Raw genomic sequence first — 19,042 nt, 5'->3', positions numbered from 1 at the left:
GTTAGATTCACGCCTTCTGAATCCCAGTCCCATACTCTCCTAGAAACACATCTATTGAAAGAATTGTTTGCTGTTCCACTCAAGGCTGAGGGCCAGACTCCACACTGTCATATCTTCAACATGGTACTGCCTACCAGACAGGTCTTATTTGAGTTACCTGGTCAACTTTCCTTTACAACCCTTTTCTAAAACAGGATAAACACAATAAAAATGGGACCAGTAAAGAGGAAGTAATGGCTTTCTCTCATGCTCTTGTCACTGGGGCTATCATCCCCACGAAGCTGTTCCTATCCACTTTGTTTGCTTGCTATGTAATACGCAATTGCTAAAAGACTGGATGTCAGGCAAGGAGGTTACAGCGGTAAAGAAAGTGGACAAAGGCCCTGTCCCATGTGTTTATGTTCTGACCACAGGCGAAAAGTACTAATAAGTGCAAATAAACAACATAATACCACATTGTACTATGTGATATGAAGGAAACAGAGGGTAGTATGATAGAGAGCAACTGAGGCTGGGCAAGGGTGAAAGAAGGTTAGGATAGTCAGGGAAGGTTCTCTGAGGAGGTGATATTTGAGTGCAGGAAGACTTGGAAAAGAAAGTAATTTAAGAATGTGATTGCAGGCCAGGTACAGTGGCTCATGCCTATAGTACCAACACTTTGGGAGGTCGAGGTAGGTGGATCACCTAAGGCCAGGAGTTTGAGACCAACCTGGTCAACATGGTGAAGCCCCCTCTCTACTAAAAATACAAAAATTAACCAGGTATGGTGGTGAGCGCCTGTAATCCCAGCTACTTGGGAGGCTGAGGAGGGAGGGGCGCTTGAACCTGGGAGGTGGAGGATGCGCTGAGCCTAGATTGCACTACTGCACTCCAGCCTGGGCAACAGAGAGAGACTCTGTCTCAAAAAAAAAGAATGGGATTGCAAACCAGGATAGAATGAGCTTGGTGGGTTCTCCTGTGAGGTATACAAAGGAACCCACAGTGGCTGGAATTTGGTGGGCAACAGAGAGTGTGGCGGGATAGAGGAAGACATCTCGCTATAAAAGATATGCAAACACACAAAGTACTATGGGAGCACAGTCAGGGCCCGGAATGCAGTGCATCAGCCACTGAAGACACTCCTAAATACCAGACACAGGACAATTCTACAGTTACAGTCTCAGGGGGTGGAGACTATGGATTTCTCATTGAATCAGTCATGTGCACTAGGATGTGCATCAGTGTGGCTAATGTGCAACTGCACATGTGTACCAGGACTGCATCAGTGTGGCTAATGTGCAACTGCACATGTGCACCAGGACTGCATCAGTGTGAGTAATGTGCAGCTGCACATGCGCACCAGGACAGCATCAGTGTGGCTAATGTGCAACCGCACATGTGCACCAGGACTGCATCAGTGTGGCTAATGTGCAGCTGCAAATGTGCACCAGGACTGCATCAGTGTGGCTAATGTGCAACCGCACATGTGCACCAGGATTGCATCAGTGTGGCTAATGTGCAGCTTCACATGTGCACCAGGACTGCATCAGTGTGAGTAATCTGCAACTGCATATGTGCACCAGGACTGCATCAGCGTGAGTAATGTGCAATTGCACATGTGCCCCAGGACTGCATCAGTGTGAATAATGTACAACTGCACATGTGCACCAGGATTGCATCAGTGTGAGTAATGTGCAACTGCACATGTGCACCAGGACTGCATCAGCGTGAGTAATCTGCAACTGCATATGTGCACCAGGACTGCATCAGCGTGAGTAATGTGCAACTGCACACGTGCACTAGGACTGCATCAGCGTGAGTAATTTGCAACTGCATATGTGCACCAGGACTGCATCGGCATGAGTAATGTGCAACTGCACATGTGCACCAGGACTGCATCAGTGTGGCTAATGTGCAACCCCACATGTGCACTAGGAGTAAGAAATAACTCACAGATTGTGTTTTGTATTCAATGAGTCATCTTGCCTTCAGGATTTGGATGTTTTCTCTTTTCCTTGAGTAATTATTTTAAATATTTTCTCCTTTTTGAGTAGGACTGTTAAAACAATTATAAAATTTCCTACTTGAGCTCAGGTCCCTTAGTTGGGTGGGAAATGAGAGGAAACACTGTTCTCTTTTACAGAATATATCCCATGTGAAGCTTTTCTGACCCCTGATGTGAACTTTGAGGCAGGAATTGTATTATGACCTTGAATCTTCTATTGCTTTACACTGAGAGAGATTCAAGGATGTGGTCCCTCCCCTTCCGGTCTGAGCAGCACTTCCTTTTCCCATTGCCTAATCAGCTGGCATTTTAACCCACTGCATCCACAGAGACACATATGCACGGAAAGAGAAATTACTGCAATAATTTCACTCATACTTTCCAGGCACTGTTCTAGAAAAGTCCAGTTGAAAAAAGTGTGGGCAAAAATATCTCTGCCATTGTGCAGAAGTCAGACATTTTGGTGGTATGAAAATGCACTAAAAAAGAAAATGATTCCACCTTCCTTTGCCTTGCTGTTGTACAAATCCCATGATTTCACTCCCTAAATTACATTGCAAGGGGAAGAAATAGCGTGGCCCAAAGAATTTCTTTTGTCTTTAGACATGTGTTAGTTGCTCTGTAAAGTTCCCCTCAGACAAAATTAATTGCACATTCCTCAGCATTCTCAAAGCATTCTGTTCCTTCCTTGATTATGTGGCTTATTGCCTCTGTTGTACAATGGTGTCATTCATCCTTACACTATTAGACTAGTCCAGGGTTTCATGCAGACTAATGACTCAACATAGGTATACTGAATAAAGAAAAGAGTTGAAGGTAAATGGAAGGTTTTACTCTGATCTCCTGAGGGAATGAGAGAGCTTAGATGATTTTAATCTCCTAAGAAACAATTGAATGTCTAAAATCAGACATTCAACATGGAGGAATGATCTTTATTTCCTCAGTCTTCATTCTTAAAGAAAGGCTCAAATTACCATTTAGGTAACGTTTCTGTATTCCAAGAGAGGGGTACTTTCTTTTTAAAACTTGGCATTTCTTTTTTGATTTGCAGTAAAACACGTTTTTGGATTTTTGGGGGCTGACTCAAATGAGGAAAGTGGTTTCTTTTGACTAACCCAATTTCCTGACCTTGTGGTTATTTATTCCAGACACCAAACCAGAGACTTAAATTTCTAGGTTATCATAGGGATGGTAAGAGAAACAGATATTTAGGTATCAAAAAGTACACAAAAATAAATTTTCAATTGTATTCCAAAACATTTCATGATGGAAAATTTTGTGAAATAGCAATTTAAATCTAGACATATACCAATACTGACCAAAGATAGGACAAGGAAAGAAATTATATACTATTGTCATTTATGAACATACCTGAAAAAATTATTTTAAAAATATAAATAAATTGGGCTGGGCACAGTAGGTCCCATCCCAGCACTTTGGGAGGCTGAGGTGGGTGGATCAAGGAGTTTGTGACCAACCTGGCCAACACGGTGAAATCCCGTCTCTACAAAAACACAAAAATCAGCTGGGCATGGTGGCATGTGCCTGTAGTCCCAGCTACTTGGGATGCTGAGGCAGGAGAATCACTTAACCCGGGAGATGGAGGCTGCAGTGACCCAAGATCGCGCCACTGCACTCTAGCCTGGATGACAGAGTGAGACTCTGTCTCAAAAAAAATCACACTAATCAGTGCCTAAATATACAAAACATCGTGACTGGGTAGGTTTATTCTAGTAATGTTACATATGATTCAAATCACATCCCCTATTAATATTTACCACATTATGAATAGAAAGAGTAAAATCATATGCTAACTTTATTAAAGGCATACTAAACATTGAATAAAATTCAATATTCACAATAAAATCTTAGCAAAATAGGAAAAGTGTTTGTCTAAATCCATAGCAAACATCACACTTAAGGGCAAAACACTCCTGCTAATGCCAAAAAGAAGATAAGGATGTCAACATCTGAACAATATTGTATAGGAAGACTTGCCCAAAGCAATAAGACATGAAAAAGACAATAAAGGGTAGAAGAATTGTAAAAGATGACAAAAAAGCTTCCTCGTTTTCAGACATCATTGTCTACATAGAAATCCAAGAGATCTATGAACCACTCTTAGAACAGGAAAGTTGAGAAAGTTTGTTACAGTTTTGACATATAAAAATCAAAAGCTTGCTAGATGAGAATAATAGCCAATTTAAACAATAGAAAAAATGTTCTAGTCCAAATAACATCAAAAGCTATAAGCATCTAGGAATAAAGTTTTAAAAGTCACATGTATTAAAAAAACATAAAAGTTACATGTATGAATGTGATGGAGAAATTATAAAACATTAAAGAAAATTTTAAAGGCTTGCTTGAAGACATATGTTTATGGATGGGATGACAGTAATGTAAAGATGTCAATTCTGTTGAAATTAATCTATAAAATTTAATGCAATTTCAATAAAAATCCCAATAGAGGCCGGGTGCGGTGGTTCAAGCCTGTAATCCCAGCACTTTGGGAGGCTGAGACGGGCGGATCACGAGGTCAGGAGATAGAGACCATCCTGGCTAACACGGTAAAACCCCGTCTCTACTAACAAATACAAAAAAACAAAACAAAAAAAAACTAGCCGGGAGAGGTGGCAGGCACCTGTAGTCCCAGCTACTCAGGAGGCTGAGGCAGGAGAATGGCGTAAACCCGGGAGGTGGAGCTTGCAGTGAGCTGAGATCCGGCCACTGCACTCCAGCCTGGGCGACAGAGTGAGACTCTGTCTCAAAAAAAAAGAAAAAAAAAATCCCAATAGAGTAGTTCAAAGAAATAACAAATTAAAAAAAAAAAATTCCTTGACAGTGCAGAGTCAAGAAAAGCTAAGCCAGTGTTGAAGAAAAGCAACGTATGTGGGCTTGATGATCAAAACAGTGTGGTATGGGACAAGAATGGGCGGCCCAGTGGAAGAGAATACAGACCCACGCATCCATGTAAGTCTTTTTATTTTTATTTTTTGAGATGGAGTCTCACACTGTCACCCAGGCTGGAGTGCAGTGGCAAAATTTTGGCTCACTGCAGCCTCTGCCTCCCAGGCTCAAGCAATTCTCCTGCCTCAGCCTCCTAAGTAGCTGAGATTACAGGCGCTTGCCGCCACACTTTGTATTTTTGGTAGAGACAGGGTTTCGCTGTATTAGCCAGGCTGGTCTCAAACTCCTAACCTCAGGTGATCCACCTGCCTTGGCCTCCCAAAGTATGGGGATTACAGACGTGAGCCACTGCACCCAGCCGAGAGAAGTACTTTTAAAATCAGTGGCTAGCCACATGAAAATAAGAGTTTAGATTTCCTACCATACACCATGCCTCCATCAGTGTTAGGCACATTAAGGACAAACGTGAAAGACAAAATTTTAAGACTTTTAGAAAAAAATAGAGTATATTATGCCCTGAGATTGAAAGGACTTAAAAAAAAAAAAACACACACACACACACACACAACATAGAACCTACATACTATAAAAAGTATACTTAGTGTAGTCGAACTTACACATTATACAATTTATTTTCAAATAAACCACAATTAAAGTTAAAAGGCATGTCTCATGGTAGGAGATATTTACATCTCACATAATCTGCAAAGATCACTAGCCAGAATTCATCAAGAACTCCTATATAACAATAAGAAAGAGAAATATCCCAGTAGAACAACGGGCAATGGATATGAGCCAGAAAACTGCAGAAGAAATAAAAATGGCCAACAAGAAAAGATGCTCAATCTTAACGCAATTGGCAAAATGCAGAGATAGATCATCACCAATGGATAATACATAGCAGTTAAATGAACTAGAGCTATAAATCCCAAAAACAATGTTGAGTGAAAATCACCTATAAGTTGACACCATGTATGCCATGTTTGAAATAGGTGCATGTGACTTCTTTTATTTTTTTGAGACAGGGTCTTGCTCTGTTGCCTAGGCTGGAGAGCAGTGGTGCCATCATAGCTCACTGCAGTCTCAAACTCCTGGGCTCAAGTGATCCTCCTGCCTCAGTCTCCTGTGTAGTAGGACCACAGGCATGTGCCAGCACGTCCTGCTAACTTTTTGATTTTTTGTAGAGATGGGATTTCGCCATGTTGCCCAGGCTGGTCTCAAACTCCTTGGCTCAAGCAGTCCTCCCACCTGGGCCTCCCACAGCATGTTACACATTTTAAATAAATACTCGTATATATAGTAATGGCAACAAAACCATGCTTGGGAAGGAAACACCAAGTTTTGGATGGCAGTTCCAGCACAGTTGTGTACTAAGCCAGATTCCACTGGCTTCCCTGAGCCAATTCTGCACATCTCTTCTTAATTCCATGTTCATGATGTTGTGTTAGTAATTTGAAATCTGCTGTGATGGGAGTGTTTATACCACAGAAATCAAAAAACATTATAAATTCCAGATCCTCCCTCCCCTTTCCACATGCTGGAGAACTGGTTTACCAACACATCAGTGTGCCATTCCTCACGGAGCGGAATGTGACTGGGGAAGGGGATATAACTGGATTCAATATTGTTTATAATGTCTTTATGCTTCAAACAAATTTTAAAGCAAATAAGGCACAAAGAAAGGAGTAATATGACAGACTCCCATGAGCCACGCCCGACTCTCTGACAGAATGTCTTTCTGTGCTTTTCTGTATTTTGGAAATCTTCGCTGAAAAAAGAAACCTAGTCAGTTGAATTTTTCAGGCCAGCATAATACCATTTCTTTATGCTCTCTTTAATTTTAGATTTAAGTCTTGCCTAGTTGGTCACAGTATTATTATATTATTTTGAAAAACTTGGACCTGAACTAACAGAAGCTGAAAGTTATTTCAAGCCCCAACCACAGATTTGCCAGATAGGTGTATCTTTGAAATTGACACACCTATTGATTGGTTGAACCCGGGAGGTGGAGGTTGCAGTGAGCCGAGATCGCACCACTGCACTCCAGCCTGGGTGATACAGTGAAACTGTGCCTCAGAAAAAAAAAAAAAAAGAGAGGGAAAAGAACAGAGACGTAATTCAGGAATGTAAATCTCAGTCACCACCTAACTTCTGCAGATTGGGGTCCACTGCAAAGATCACTTCTTGCTAACTCGTTTGTTTGTTCATTCATTCATTCATTCGAGATGGAGTCTCACTCTGTCATCCAGGCTGGAGTGCAGTGGCATGATCTTGGCTCACTGCAACCTCCAACTCGTGGTTCAAGTGATTGTCCTGCTTCAGCCTCCCAAGTAGCTGGGATTACAGGCATGTGCCACAATGCCCGGCTAATTTTTTTTGTATTTTTAGTAGAGATAGGGTTTTGCCATGCTGGCCAGCCTGTGATCTGCCCACCTCGGCCTCCCAAAGTGCTGGGATTACAGGTGTAAACTACCATGTCCGGCCTCATTCTTATCTTTCTTTAAATTAGGAGACACATACAGATTTAAACTCCAGGGATTGGGAGCCCCTCCTGGAGTAAGCCACACTTCATGAACCAGAGAAGCAAGGCTCCACTCTGGCAAGAGGGCACGTGGCTGAATGCCTGGGGTTTGGAGTCAGAGAGGCTCAGATAATGCATATGAAATGAAAATGCATCTAAAGCTCTATGGCCTCTGGTATGGAGCAAGCACTCTATAAATATGCCTTACCATCAACTCACAGCCAAACCACAGAAGACCTAGGCCAGGGGCCTCCCAGGATCTAGCCCTCTTGCTTCCTTCTGGGTTACAGGGCCAGCAGTGGGCTCTGGAAGGAGAAACTATGCAGGGGCTCACAGGATTTTATCATCAGTGATTGCACAATGAGGGCTGGCTTTCACACCAGCACGTTACTAATGAACATGTAGACTCTGGATTCTCCAATTCAGTTTCCTCGCCCTCTCTCTATTTTCTTTTTATTTTGTTTATTTTATCTAGACTGTGTATCTCAACCATGGCTGCACATGAAGACCTTTGAAAAATTCTGATGTTCTGGTCCCACCAACAAGTCAGAATTTCTGAAGGTAGGATCCAGTTTCCCAGGTGATTCCAGTGGGTAGCCCAGGTTGAGAAATACTGATGCAAAATACACAAACTGTTTTTCAAAGTCTGCGTCAAATGAAAACAGTTCTGTGGTAACATTGACACTTGCTACAACCTAGGCTTTCAGAATTAAAGGATAAGCATTTCAAGTCAAGCAACCTGTCTCCCAGAGGTCAGGCTTGTGCTAGGTGTTGGGATTCAAGGGTGGCAAAGGAGATCCTGCCCTCAAGGAGCTCACATTTACCAACTATAGTAAGCCAAGATGGGTAGGCCTGAGCTTGCGTTTATAGCTGAGTCATAAAATGACAGGACATTGCAGAACTTTATAATGGGATTTCACTATCGCAAAATCAAGAACATCATGGGCTTATATTTTGGTACTTCCTTTGTGCTGGCACTGTAGGTTTATCAGTTCACGGGAGCTTCACCGTAACCATATGAGGGAGATTTTCCTATTATTTCCATTCCTTCCTTCAATACAAGTTTGGATGCCTCCTATGGGCCAGGCACCATTTTAGACACTTAGACAGTAACAAAACAGACTCCTGTCCTTGTGGAGTAAGTGTTTTGTGAGTCAGGGTGGAGAGGAAAGAAACAACAGGCATAGTATAAAAGTTGATCATATAGTATGTTAGAAATTGAGGAGTGCCATGAGGAAAAGGATAAGTGGAGAAGGTAAGGTATGTGTGGATACTCAGGGAGCCTCAGCGAGAAGAAGGAGTTGAGTAAACACCTGACATACAGGGGTTAATTTCATTCCCTTTAAAGATTCACCCAACACATACAGGGGGCTTTGCTGGGATGCAAACTCACGTATGTTGTACACTAGCTTCTGTGCTCTTAATCAGACTACTAACTGTGTCTTTCCCTTTTTTTTTTTTTTTTTTTTTTTTTTGAGATGGAGTCTTGCTCTGTCACCCTGGCTGGACAGACTGCAGTGGTGCAATTTTGGCTCACTGCAACTTCCACCTCCTGGGTTCAAGCAATTCTCCTGTCTCAGCCTCCTAAGTAGCTGGGATTACAGGTGCGCACTACCATACCTGGCTAATTTTTATATTTTTAGTAGACATGGGGTTTCACCATATTGGCCAGGCTGGTCTCGAACTCCTAACCTCAAGTGATCTGTCCACCTTGGCCTACCAAAGTGCTGGGATTACAGGTGTCAGCCACCATGTCTGGCCCTAAGTTTTCTTTCAAGCTGCATTAATAAAATAACTTATTTATTCACTCTCTGTCTTGTTTACTATTTTAATTTTCTAGCCCAGTGTCTGCTACATACTTACATTTTTAATTAAACTGATTATTTGAAATTATCAATTCAATTGCATTAGTATGTTATGACTTGAAGTATGTATTGTATGTTTACTGTGTCCAGCCCACTCCCCAGGTAGAAGAAAAGTTATAGAAAATCCAGTGTAGCTGGGATCCTGGAGACTAAGCAAGTACATATTCTTGGATGTCCTGTTCATGTCGTATTGTGGAAGAAAAGATGTCATTGCCCCGCCAGGGCAAATAGGTTTCTTCTCTGAGCCAGGAGGATGGAGAGCGAGAGAATATGGAATACATGTGAGACTCATAAGGAAATAAGGATACTTCTAAGTAGAAAGCTTCATGACATAATAGCCCACAAAAATGTATGAAGCTGAGTCAGGGCTTACAGGTAAAGTTTCTCAGGCTGCATTCATTTGAGAAATGTTCATAATGTTCCTATGGGAGAACGATCTTTTGAATATTAACTTACCTATTGAAGTGGTAGATATCCTGTATGTTTCCAAAAAGGGCTGATCTTTCTTCAGTCCCCAGGGGAAGTTTTGTTTGGTCCCTGATGCAGTCAAGGTAATCCTGTGAGATCAATGAGAAGGATGCCTTAAACACTCCTGTCCTTTCCAAGTCACCTTTAATTATGCCCAGTGAATCTTTCATATCTGTTTCAAGTAATTATCATACTATTATGCTCATTAACTCAGAGTACACAGTTGCTCTCTTATTACTGGCCCTAATACTCACCTATTTATAGAACGAAGAGTTTTAGCAAAGAGAAAGAGTATGGTATACATTCTATCTACCCCCTAAAAATTAGAGCTTCCCTAGATGGGGCTACAGGGGACCACAGTGCCCATAACGTCAGTTTTGCTATAACCACATCGTCCACTGTTTCTTTGACTGATAGGTATGATAAAAACATGCTCTAAAATTCATATAGTGAAAAGCCAGAAATAAAAATTCTGAACTGACAGAATTGTTTTAAACATAACCTTTAAGTCACAAAACTATCTGTTGTTAAACTATAGAAGCAAATTCTTTTTCAAATACCAACTTATTTTTTTTAAGTGAAAAAAATAAGCATATAACTTACTTATGCTCTCTACTATGCTGTAATGAGCCATGAAAAACTCTCAATTGATTTTGTATGTTTTAACATAGAAACAGCTCCCAGGCAGATCTGCTGTGGATTCAGACCCACAGTGGGTTAAACTGACATGGCTTAGAAGAGATTTGAACTGCTGAGAAAGATGAAGGCTGCTTTCTGCCCCGTGTGTGCTAAAGAGTTCATAACTGAGTGTTCCCCTTTCCCTAGCAAGACTTGAAAAAGGATTCTGTAGGAGGCAGGAACACAATAAAGAAAAAAGTGAAAACAGCTGAAATAACGTAAAATAAAAAATAAATACAGTCCTTGCCCTAGGCTGAACGATGAAGTATGGCTCCCTCCCAAATGCAACATGGCAATCTGCGGCATTTAGAGGAAGTAACTCTGTGAAAAGTCAAGCAGACCATGAAAATCCCAGCACCAGAGCTGCATTCCAATGTCCAACAGCAAACACTGTTGTGTTTAGATGCAGCTAGAGAAAGGAGAAGCTGAAATATAAGAATCATTAGATAATTGTTTCTTATACCTTTTATTAATCCACCTTCATTCTCTCATGTTCTTTAGGTTCCTCCAATGCAAAATAGGCAGGGCTTTCATCATTAACTTTCTCAAACAGCACATTTCACAGTTTGCATCAAATTAGGTTTCATTCTAGTTCTTTCATACTAAAATCACTGTCATGCATAAACCAATGTTCATAAACTTTTTTTCAAAACAAGCTCTGTGGTAACAACTTTTCTTCTTAAGAAAGTAGTCACCGGCCGGGCGCGGTGGCTCAAGCCTGTAATCCCAGCACTTTGGGAGGCCGAGACGGGCGGATCACGAGGTCAGGAGATCGAGACCATCCTGGCGAATACGGTGAAACCCCGTCTGTACTAAAAAATACAAAAATCTAGCCAGGCGTGGTGGCGGGCGGGCGCCTATAGTCCCAGCTACTCGGGAGGCTGAGGCAGGAGAATGGCGTAAACCCGGGAGGTGGAGCTTGCAGTGAGCTGAGATCTGGCCACTGCACTCCAGCCTGGGCGACAGAGCGAGAGCAAGACTCCGTCTCAAAAAAAAAAAAAAAAAAAAAAAAAAAAAAGAAAGTAGTCACCTCAATAAGAAAGTAGATTCAAAAGATTTAAAAGTAGTTGGCATTAAAATCCCCAAATAGCTTGGCCTATTCTCCTTACTGTTTTTTTGTTTTTGTTTTTGAGACGGAATCTCGCTCTGTTGCCAGGCTGGAGTGCAGTGGCACAATCTTGGCTCACTGCAACCTCTGCCTCCTGGGTTCGAGCAATTCTCCTGCCTCAGCCTCCCAAGTAGCTGGCACTACAGGCGTGCACCACCACACCCGGCTAATTTTTGTGTTTTTGATAGCGACAGAGTTTCACCTTGTTGGCCAGGATGGTCTCGATCTCTTGACCTCTTGATCCGCCCACCTCAGCCTCCCAAAGTGCTGGGATTACAGGCATGAGCCACCACGCCTGGCCCTCTCCTTACTGTTATAAATGGAACAATCATAAGAGCTTGAGTACCTGCATAGGACAGGCCCAAAAAAGACCCAAAAAGAAAAACAAATGGAGGCCAGAATTGAAAGAATGGTACATTTTGAACAACATATAAACCCTACACTCCCTCAAAATAAATATATTCATCGATATTTCTGTTAAATTACATATGGTCCAAAAGGAGGGACTAATACTCAATGTGCAGTGACTTTGTATTTAATAGCAGCTTAAGAGTTTGCTGGACATTTTGGAGGGCATATTGTACACAAAATTAAGAAGGTAAAACAGAAGGATGTAGATAGGCATGAGCCACATCAGCATGGCAGGATGAGGGGCGGGGCAGAGGTGGTGGATGCAAGCCACATTCACCTGGCTGAATTCAGAGGCTCCGCAGTGGGGCTTAAAGAGAGAATGAACAATCCTTTCTCTTACTTCAAGTGTTAAGCTTGCTCATTTGCAGAAACCTGATACTAAATTCTTCATGTGAGAGAAAGATTGAGTTAAGGGGCTTAAAGAATTTCATCTGGGGTTACAGACAAAGAACCGTGGCCTGCATCCAACAACCGATGGCCCATCGCCAGCTCAAAGAGTTTCAAAAACCTCAGAGTCCATGACAGAGAAACTAAATTTTAAAAGTTGCTTGTTTTCAGAAATTATTGAGAAAACAGATCGTGAGAAGTCCACATTTTTGTAGATGACTCTAGAAAACAGAGCAAAGTTGTATGGTCATAACTAGTTCCCCCCACTGATCATAAGCACATCTTTTAAATATAATACTTTAACCCTAGACTAGTTCCTGAAAACTATGGCAGCATGCCCTGTATTCGCAGCTGTAATCATCTGTAGCCAAAATGAGTGGTTTGAAGCTTGGTGATAATAATAGTTCATTCTGCGCCCGAAATGACAGAGTAAGGACACCAACGAAATTTATTAGAACCTGTCATGCTGCTTATTAATTTTATTGGCTTGATGTCAGCACCTATGGCTACCCTACTGTTAACAACTATGAAGGATCAATTTAAAACTTTTGTACTGAAAACAATTATTCTCCAAGAGGATCAAAGAATTTACTTTGGTGAGGGAAGGAGCAGAGAGTACACACAAAAAAGGGCTTTTCACCATTTGAATGATTTTCTGTGATCTAAAATTTCTCCTATTTATTTTCTGCTCAGTTTATGTCCTTAAGATCTCTATCATTATAAGATTTGCACCCGAGCATCCTCCTCTAACTTTTTCATTCCTTGTAATATCTGTTATTGAAAATATCCAAGTAGATATCCAAGTAGATCTGACTTGGTCCTATTCAAAGTATGGGAAGTGGGCAGGAGCCAATTTGCAAACTGTTTGCTGCTGATCTAGGAGATAAGTACAGACATCAAGTAAGCATGCAGAAATTTTTTACAGTAGTTTACAGAATGATTTAATATCAACCTAATAATAAATTTGTGCTTGTACTTTGTACATCTTATTCTTCTTCTAACTTTTCTGGTATTCTGTTTTAAACTGTATTTTGCAAAAGAATCAGTGTGTGATCGATGGAAAGAAAACACACACACTTGCCCCTCACCATGAATAGTTTGAGAAGCTCTGATCTATATAACCATTCAGCAGGGACATGCTATAGAAAGAAGAACTGAGACAGAAGGCAAATTCAGCACCCTTGGGAGTTTACCTTATTTCTATGAGATGCCCAGAAATAGGTTAGTTTATGGCTCCTCCACTTCCCTTCTTCCTCTGATATCACATTACAGTTTTTTGTTTTGTTTTGGTTTTTTTTGAGATGGAGTCTCGCTCTGTCGCCCAAGCTGGAATGCAGTGGCACAATCTTGGCTCGCTACGCCCTCCACCTCCCAAGTTCAAGCTATTCTCCTGCCTCAGCCCCCTCGAGTAGTTGGGATTACAGGCATGCGCCATCACGTCCAGCTAATTTTTGTATTTTTAGTAGAGACAGGGTTTTGCCATGTGGGCTAGGCTGGTCTCAAACTCCCGACCTCAGGTGATCCACCTGCCTTGGCCTCCCAAAGTGCTGAGATTACAGGTGTGGGCCACCGCACCCGGCCCTCAGAAATAATCTTTTTTCATTTCTCCAACCCCTCTACCTTTTCTAGAAAGTAGTCTGTTTATCCAAAAACTTGCCTTTCAAATTTCACGTATTACATTGGGATGCCTCTGAAACTAGAATAACTTACATGTGTATAGTAATTTACAGCTTAAAAGCACATTAACATTCATTTATACAAACCTTCCTCCCATCTTTTTATTTTGAGAATGTAAGAATGTGTGCCAAGTGCTGTTTTACAAGTTAGGAATTAAAAAAAAAAATGAATAAAACATGATCCCTTCCCCCAGCAAGCTCCCTGTCTAGCTGAAGAGCCAAGTGTAAACAAATAAATAGAATACAGCGTTTTGGCAGCAAGACTGATAAATATTCAGTTCACAAGAGAGGGCAGGAAAGGCAGAAGTGGTCAGTTCCAGGGAAGGGAGAGGCTTCATAGGGAAGGTGAGGGTGGAGCTGAATCTTGAAGGATGAAGTTTCAATACAGTGATAGGAGGAAGGAGACAACATCCAGGAGGCCAGAAATGGGTAAACAAAGGCACAGGGTAACAAAAAGGGCACTAAAAGGAGTTGAAAAGGGCTAGATTTCAGGCCATCCAGATGTCAGGGCTGAGACCAGCTGGACAGAGCGGGGCGTGTACCTGAACACACAGACCCTTGAGGGTGGGCCTGCACTGCTAGATGAGGCTAAATGGGGGCCGGGAAAGGTCACGCAGAATCTTCCATGCTACATAGCTGGTGGTAACCACTGAAGGGCGTGGTGAGATTAAAGATGGTTTCATCATCAATAAAGAAAACAGGGCCAGGTGCAGTGGCTCATGCCTGTAATCCCAGCACTTTGCGAGGCAAAGGCAGGTGGATCACCTGAGGTCAGGAGTTCAAGACCAGCCTGGGCAACATGGTGAAACTCCATGTCTACTAAAAATACAAAATTTAGCGGGGCTGGTGGCAGGCGCCTGTAATCTCAGCTACTCGGGAGGCTGAGGCAGGAGAACCACTTGAACCCGGGAGGCAAAGGTTGCAGCGAGATGAGATTGTACCATTGCACTCCAGCCTGGGCAACGAGAGCTAAACTCTGTCTAAAAAAAAAAAAAAAAAAAAAAAAAAAAAAAGAAAGAAAGGAAAAGAAAATAGGGGAGAAGCTATAAAGCTGCTGGGGAGGCTGGTTAGGTGATGCGTGCAGCAGCACATGTGTGCGCAGACCAACTCCTAACCCTGGGTCAGGTGGACAGGAGAGGTATTTAATGGGATGTGGAGAATAAGAGAAAGGAGGGAGTCCAGGGTGACAGCACGGTTGAAGTGACTAATCAGCCATGTGGGCTTTCAGTGGAAGGAAGTCTGGGGCTCCTCTCTCCCCATCACTTCACACCCTAAGGAGGAAGCTGCTGTTTCTCCAGCTCCCAGGAAGGATGCTTTCTCATCCACTGTGGCATGAGTGAGTTAAAGTCAATGAGTACATGGGGACACATCTGTCTCCTCTTCCTTTTGGCTGTAGCATGGAGACAGCGGGGCTGCTTCCTCCGGGGAGAAGGACCCATTGGTTTCTGTTCTCTGATTTTCCTTCCTAGGTGGCCGGTGAGGTAAAACCAAGCCAGGGCCAGCTCCAGCAGGCCCCATCTGCAGAGGCCTGGACAGGGCTATTCCAAGGTTTGGTACCCCCCGGACTGGACTTCTTCAAGCCAAGATGAAATGTTGAAAGGCATCTCTGGGGGTTTGTGGTGAAAGGAGACAGTTCTACTTTTGGCCTAGTTAATCCAGATCGTAGATTTCCATGTGCTCAGACTGGCTCGTTTTGTTCTTGCTAGGGCCCAAGCTCTAAGAAGAAATAGGGGTTTGATTTTCCAGCCACTGTCTTTTGCACAAAGAGTGCCCTTTCAGAACATCGTGACTGATAAGACATTGGTTCAGGGCCGGGCGCGGTGGCTCACGCCTGTAATCTCCACATTTTGGGAGGCTGAGGCAGGTGGATCACCTGAAGTCAGGAGTTCCAGACCAGCCTGGCCCAGCATAGTGAAACTCCATCTCTACTAAAAATACAAAAATATTAGCTAAGTGTGGTGGTCGGCAGCTGTAATTCCAGCGACTTGGGGAGGCTGCGGCAGGGGAGTTGCTTGAACCCAGGATGCAGAGGCTGCAGTGAGTTGAGATTGCACCATTGCACTCCAGCTTGGGCAGCAAGAACAAAACTCCGTCTCAAAAAAAAAAAAAAAAGAAAGAAAAGAAAAAAAAAAAAAAAGAAATGATGAGGATATGAGCTTTATCCCTCTTGTAGGTGCCCAAAGGAGAATGAGGGAGAAAAACATGTAAAAGAAGTTCAGAGTTTGACTATTTAAGTGCTATAAGAATTATTTACAAAGTACTGTGAGAGTACAGAAGAACACATTCCAAATGAAAGAAGCCCTTTAACTTTCTTCCAAATAAGCCACTGAACAGGGTATAGTAAAATGTCCTGCGGTAGCCTATAGATAAAAGAATCAGAAGTCCAACCTTCCAGTGAATCTCTTTTCTTTCCCTGTGCACATCTAGGGAGGAGGAAGGTACAGCCAAAGAAATGGGATCTGGGGAATCGTGGTCTCTGGCCACTGCATTAGGCTGGATACAAAAAAGCTCTTACTGTGGGGACAGTGTTTTCCCTGGGTCCATACAGTCTAGACCCCACACCACAGAGAAATGTACTGAAAATCCAATGTAGAAGGAATGGGACACAATCTTTCTGGCAATAGCTTTGGGCAGGGGGAAGGAAAGGGAAGAAAGAAAAAGAGAGGGTTGGGCCAGGAGCAGTGGCTCATGCCTGTAATCCCAGCACTTTGGGAGGCCTAGGCAGGCAGGTTACCAGAGGTCAGGAGCTCGAGACCAGCCTGGCCAACATGGTGAAACCCTGTCTCTACTAAAAATACAAAAAAAAAAAAAAAAAAGAAAGAAAGAAAGAAAAAAAAATTAGCCAGGCGCAGTGGCGGGCACCTGTAATCCCAACTACTTGGGAGACTGAGGCAGGAGAATTGCTTGAACCCAGGAGGCAGAGGTTGAAGTAAGCTGAGATTGTGCCACTGCACTCCAGCCTGGATGACAGAGTGAGACTCCAAAAAAAAGAAAAAAAAAAAAAAAAAGGAAAAAGAGAAAGAGAGGGGAAGACAAAGCGGGAAGAAAGATATGATATAGAGGCTGATCTCAATGTGTGGAACTCTGTTAATGGCTCTGAGATGTCTGAGTAAAAGAATAAAAAATTGGGTGGTTTCAGCCTCATTTACCATCTATAATACTTGCAGTACATAAACCATTGGTAAAAAAATGTCAGGAATGGCCTCTTGTTAAGCTGTGACAGATGATACAGGCGCCTATTCAGTCCCCTCTATTGTTTTCCTACTTCCTCCTGAAAGGGGGTGAGCTGGGAGCTTTCTCGTAGTGAGGCGAGGGCCAGCCAGGCCTAGGAAGGGGCAGGAGGTAGCAGCTCTCCCCAGAAAAAGAAACTTGGAACAGGAATTCTGTCAAAAAATAGAAATGATGAGTAGAAAGAGAAATACATCTTTGCTTGAAGACAATTAGGAATATTTGTTTGGTTTTCCCCTAAAGACTTTAAGCAAAAACACATTTATGAACAAGATATTTAGAAATAGAATTAGTATTAATACGTTAAAGTTCTTAAAACAACTGGATGCCCATCTTTTCCTACACTCTGACAATCATTACTGAAATCAATTGTCTTAGGCTCACCCCTGCATCCCAGCACTTTGGGAGGCTGAGGCAGGTGGATCACCTGAGGTCAGGAGTTCGAGACCAGCATGAAATCCTGTCTCTACAAAAATACAAAAATTAGCTGGGCGTGGTGGCACACACCTGTAATACCAGCTACTTGGGAGGTTGAGGCAGGACAATCACTTGAACCTGGGAGGTGGAGGTTGTAGTGGGCCGAGATTGCACCACTGCACTCCAGCCTGGGCAGATCACAAGGTCAAGTGATCGAGACCATCCTGGCCAACACGGTGAAACCTCGTCTCTACTAAAAATACAAAAATTTGCTGGGCTTGGTGGCACGTCCCTGTAGTGCCAGCTACTTGGGAGGCTGAGGCAGGAGAATCGCTTGAACCCAGGAGGTGGAGGTTGCAGTGAGCTGAGATCATGCCACTGCCCTCCAGCCTGGGCAACAGAGTGAGACTCCATCTTAAAGAAAAAAAGAAAGAAAGAAAAAGAAAAAAATCAATTGTCTTTATTTACTTCAGAGTGATGTCATTTATTGACTTCATGTGGATGTGTATAAATGTGGTGAAACCTAAAAAAGTCATAATAATGGAAAAGCAATTTGGTATAAATATAACACTAAAATTAGTTCCTTATATTACCTTTTGGTATAACAGTTAGAAAAGTCCTTATAAGAGGCCTTTTTACGGTAATAATGTAGCACAAAAACTTAATTTTCTGTTGCCTTGTTAAATATTTATTTTCGAAATTGCACAGTTTCCAAATTACATTGACAATATTCTCATATGCCAAAGTGCTTCTAAAACAGAGAGAGGTAGACAGATGGCCATGATGAAGTCCTGTTGCATACTGAAATATCTTTCCAGACCTATTTGCAACCTCCTATTACTGTTTTTTCTATAGTGTAAATCCTATCATTATTTGTAGCTACCAAAAAAAAAAAAAAAAAAAAAAAAAAAAAAACCGCAAAGCATTTCTGAAATAATCTATCTGCTTTTGAATGCATGTAAATACAGTCTTTGAAGACTTTGTATTTTAAAGTCTTCAAAATGGGCCAACACCCCGTTTACCAGAATCCCCTGGAGTAAAGCCCAGTATGAGGCTGCAGTAGGCACTCACTAGACAGAGATTTGAAGTGAGTTTATTAACCACTTTTTTGAGAATGATCCCCCCAGATGACTTCCTTTCCTACAACTCTGTTTTCCTTGTCATCAGGTTAACTTTACACAGCTTTTTGTTTCTTTTTTAAATTGCCTTTTTACTCTCCAGGTCCCAGGCCAGGTAAGGAAGCAGACAGACACAATTAGACGTGGCTATAATCCTTAAAGTGGAAAATGGGAATGGCTGGTGAGGTGGTGGAGGGATGCAATGTCTTGGCAACACTTTAAGCATCTGAAAATAAGAAACTGATTCATCTTAATTATAATCAGAGGACTACTG

At 42.2% G+C, this 19,042-nt stretch overlaps 1 protein-coding gene across 33 annotated transcripts in view; it reads right to left on the bottom strand.

Annotated features, from left to right (window-relative positions):
• PLEKHG1 (pleckstrin homology and RhoGEF domain containing G1) overlaps positions 1-19,042 on the bottom strand; it is a 244,030-nt gene that overhangs the window by 63,385 nt on the left and 161,603 nt on the right. For 31 of the 33 annotated variants that reach the window (XR_012433540.1, XM_065543587.2, XM_074037250.1 and 28 more), the window contains one exon: positions 9,734-9,834. The exons of the other annotated variants lie outside the window; for them this stretch is intronic. Coding sequence is in view for 25 of the 31 variants with exons in the window: in XM_065543587.2 (XP_065399659.1) it covers positions 9,734-9,834 (101 nt within the window). In the remaining 6 variants the exon portion in view is untranslated. The remainder of the gene's footprint in view (positions 1-9,733; positions 9,835-19,042) is intronic. 33 annotated transcript variants of the gene reach the window in all.

This window comes from Macaca fascicularis, chromosome 4 (assembly GCF_037993035.2).
Source record: "Macaca fascicularis isolate 582-1 chromosome 4, T2T-MFA8v1.1".
NCBI classification, from domain to species: Eukaryota; Metazoa; Chordata; class Mammalia; order Primates; family Cercopithecidae; genus Macaca; species Macaca fascicularis.
The sequence above is the reverse complement of the archived record's forward strand: the minus strand, read 5'-3'. Positions and strand labels throughout refer to the sequence as shown.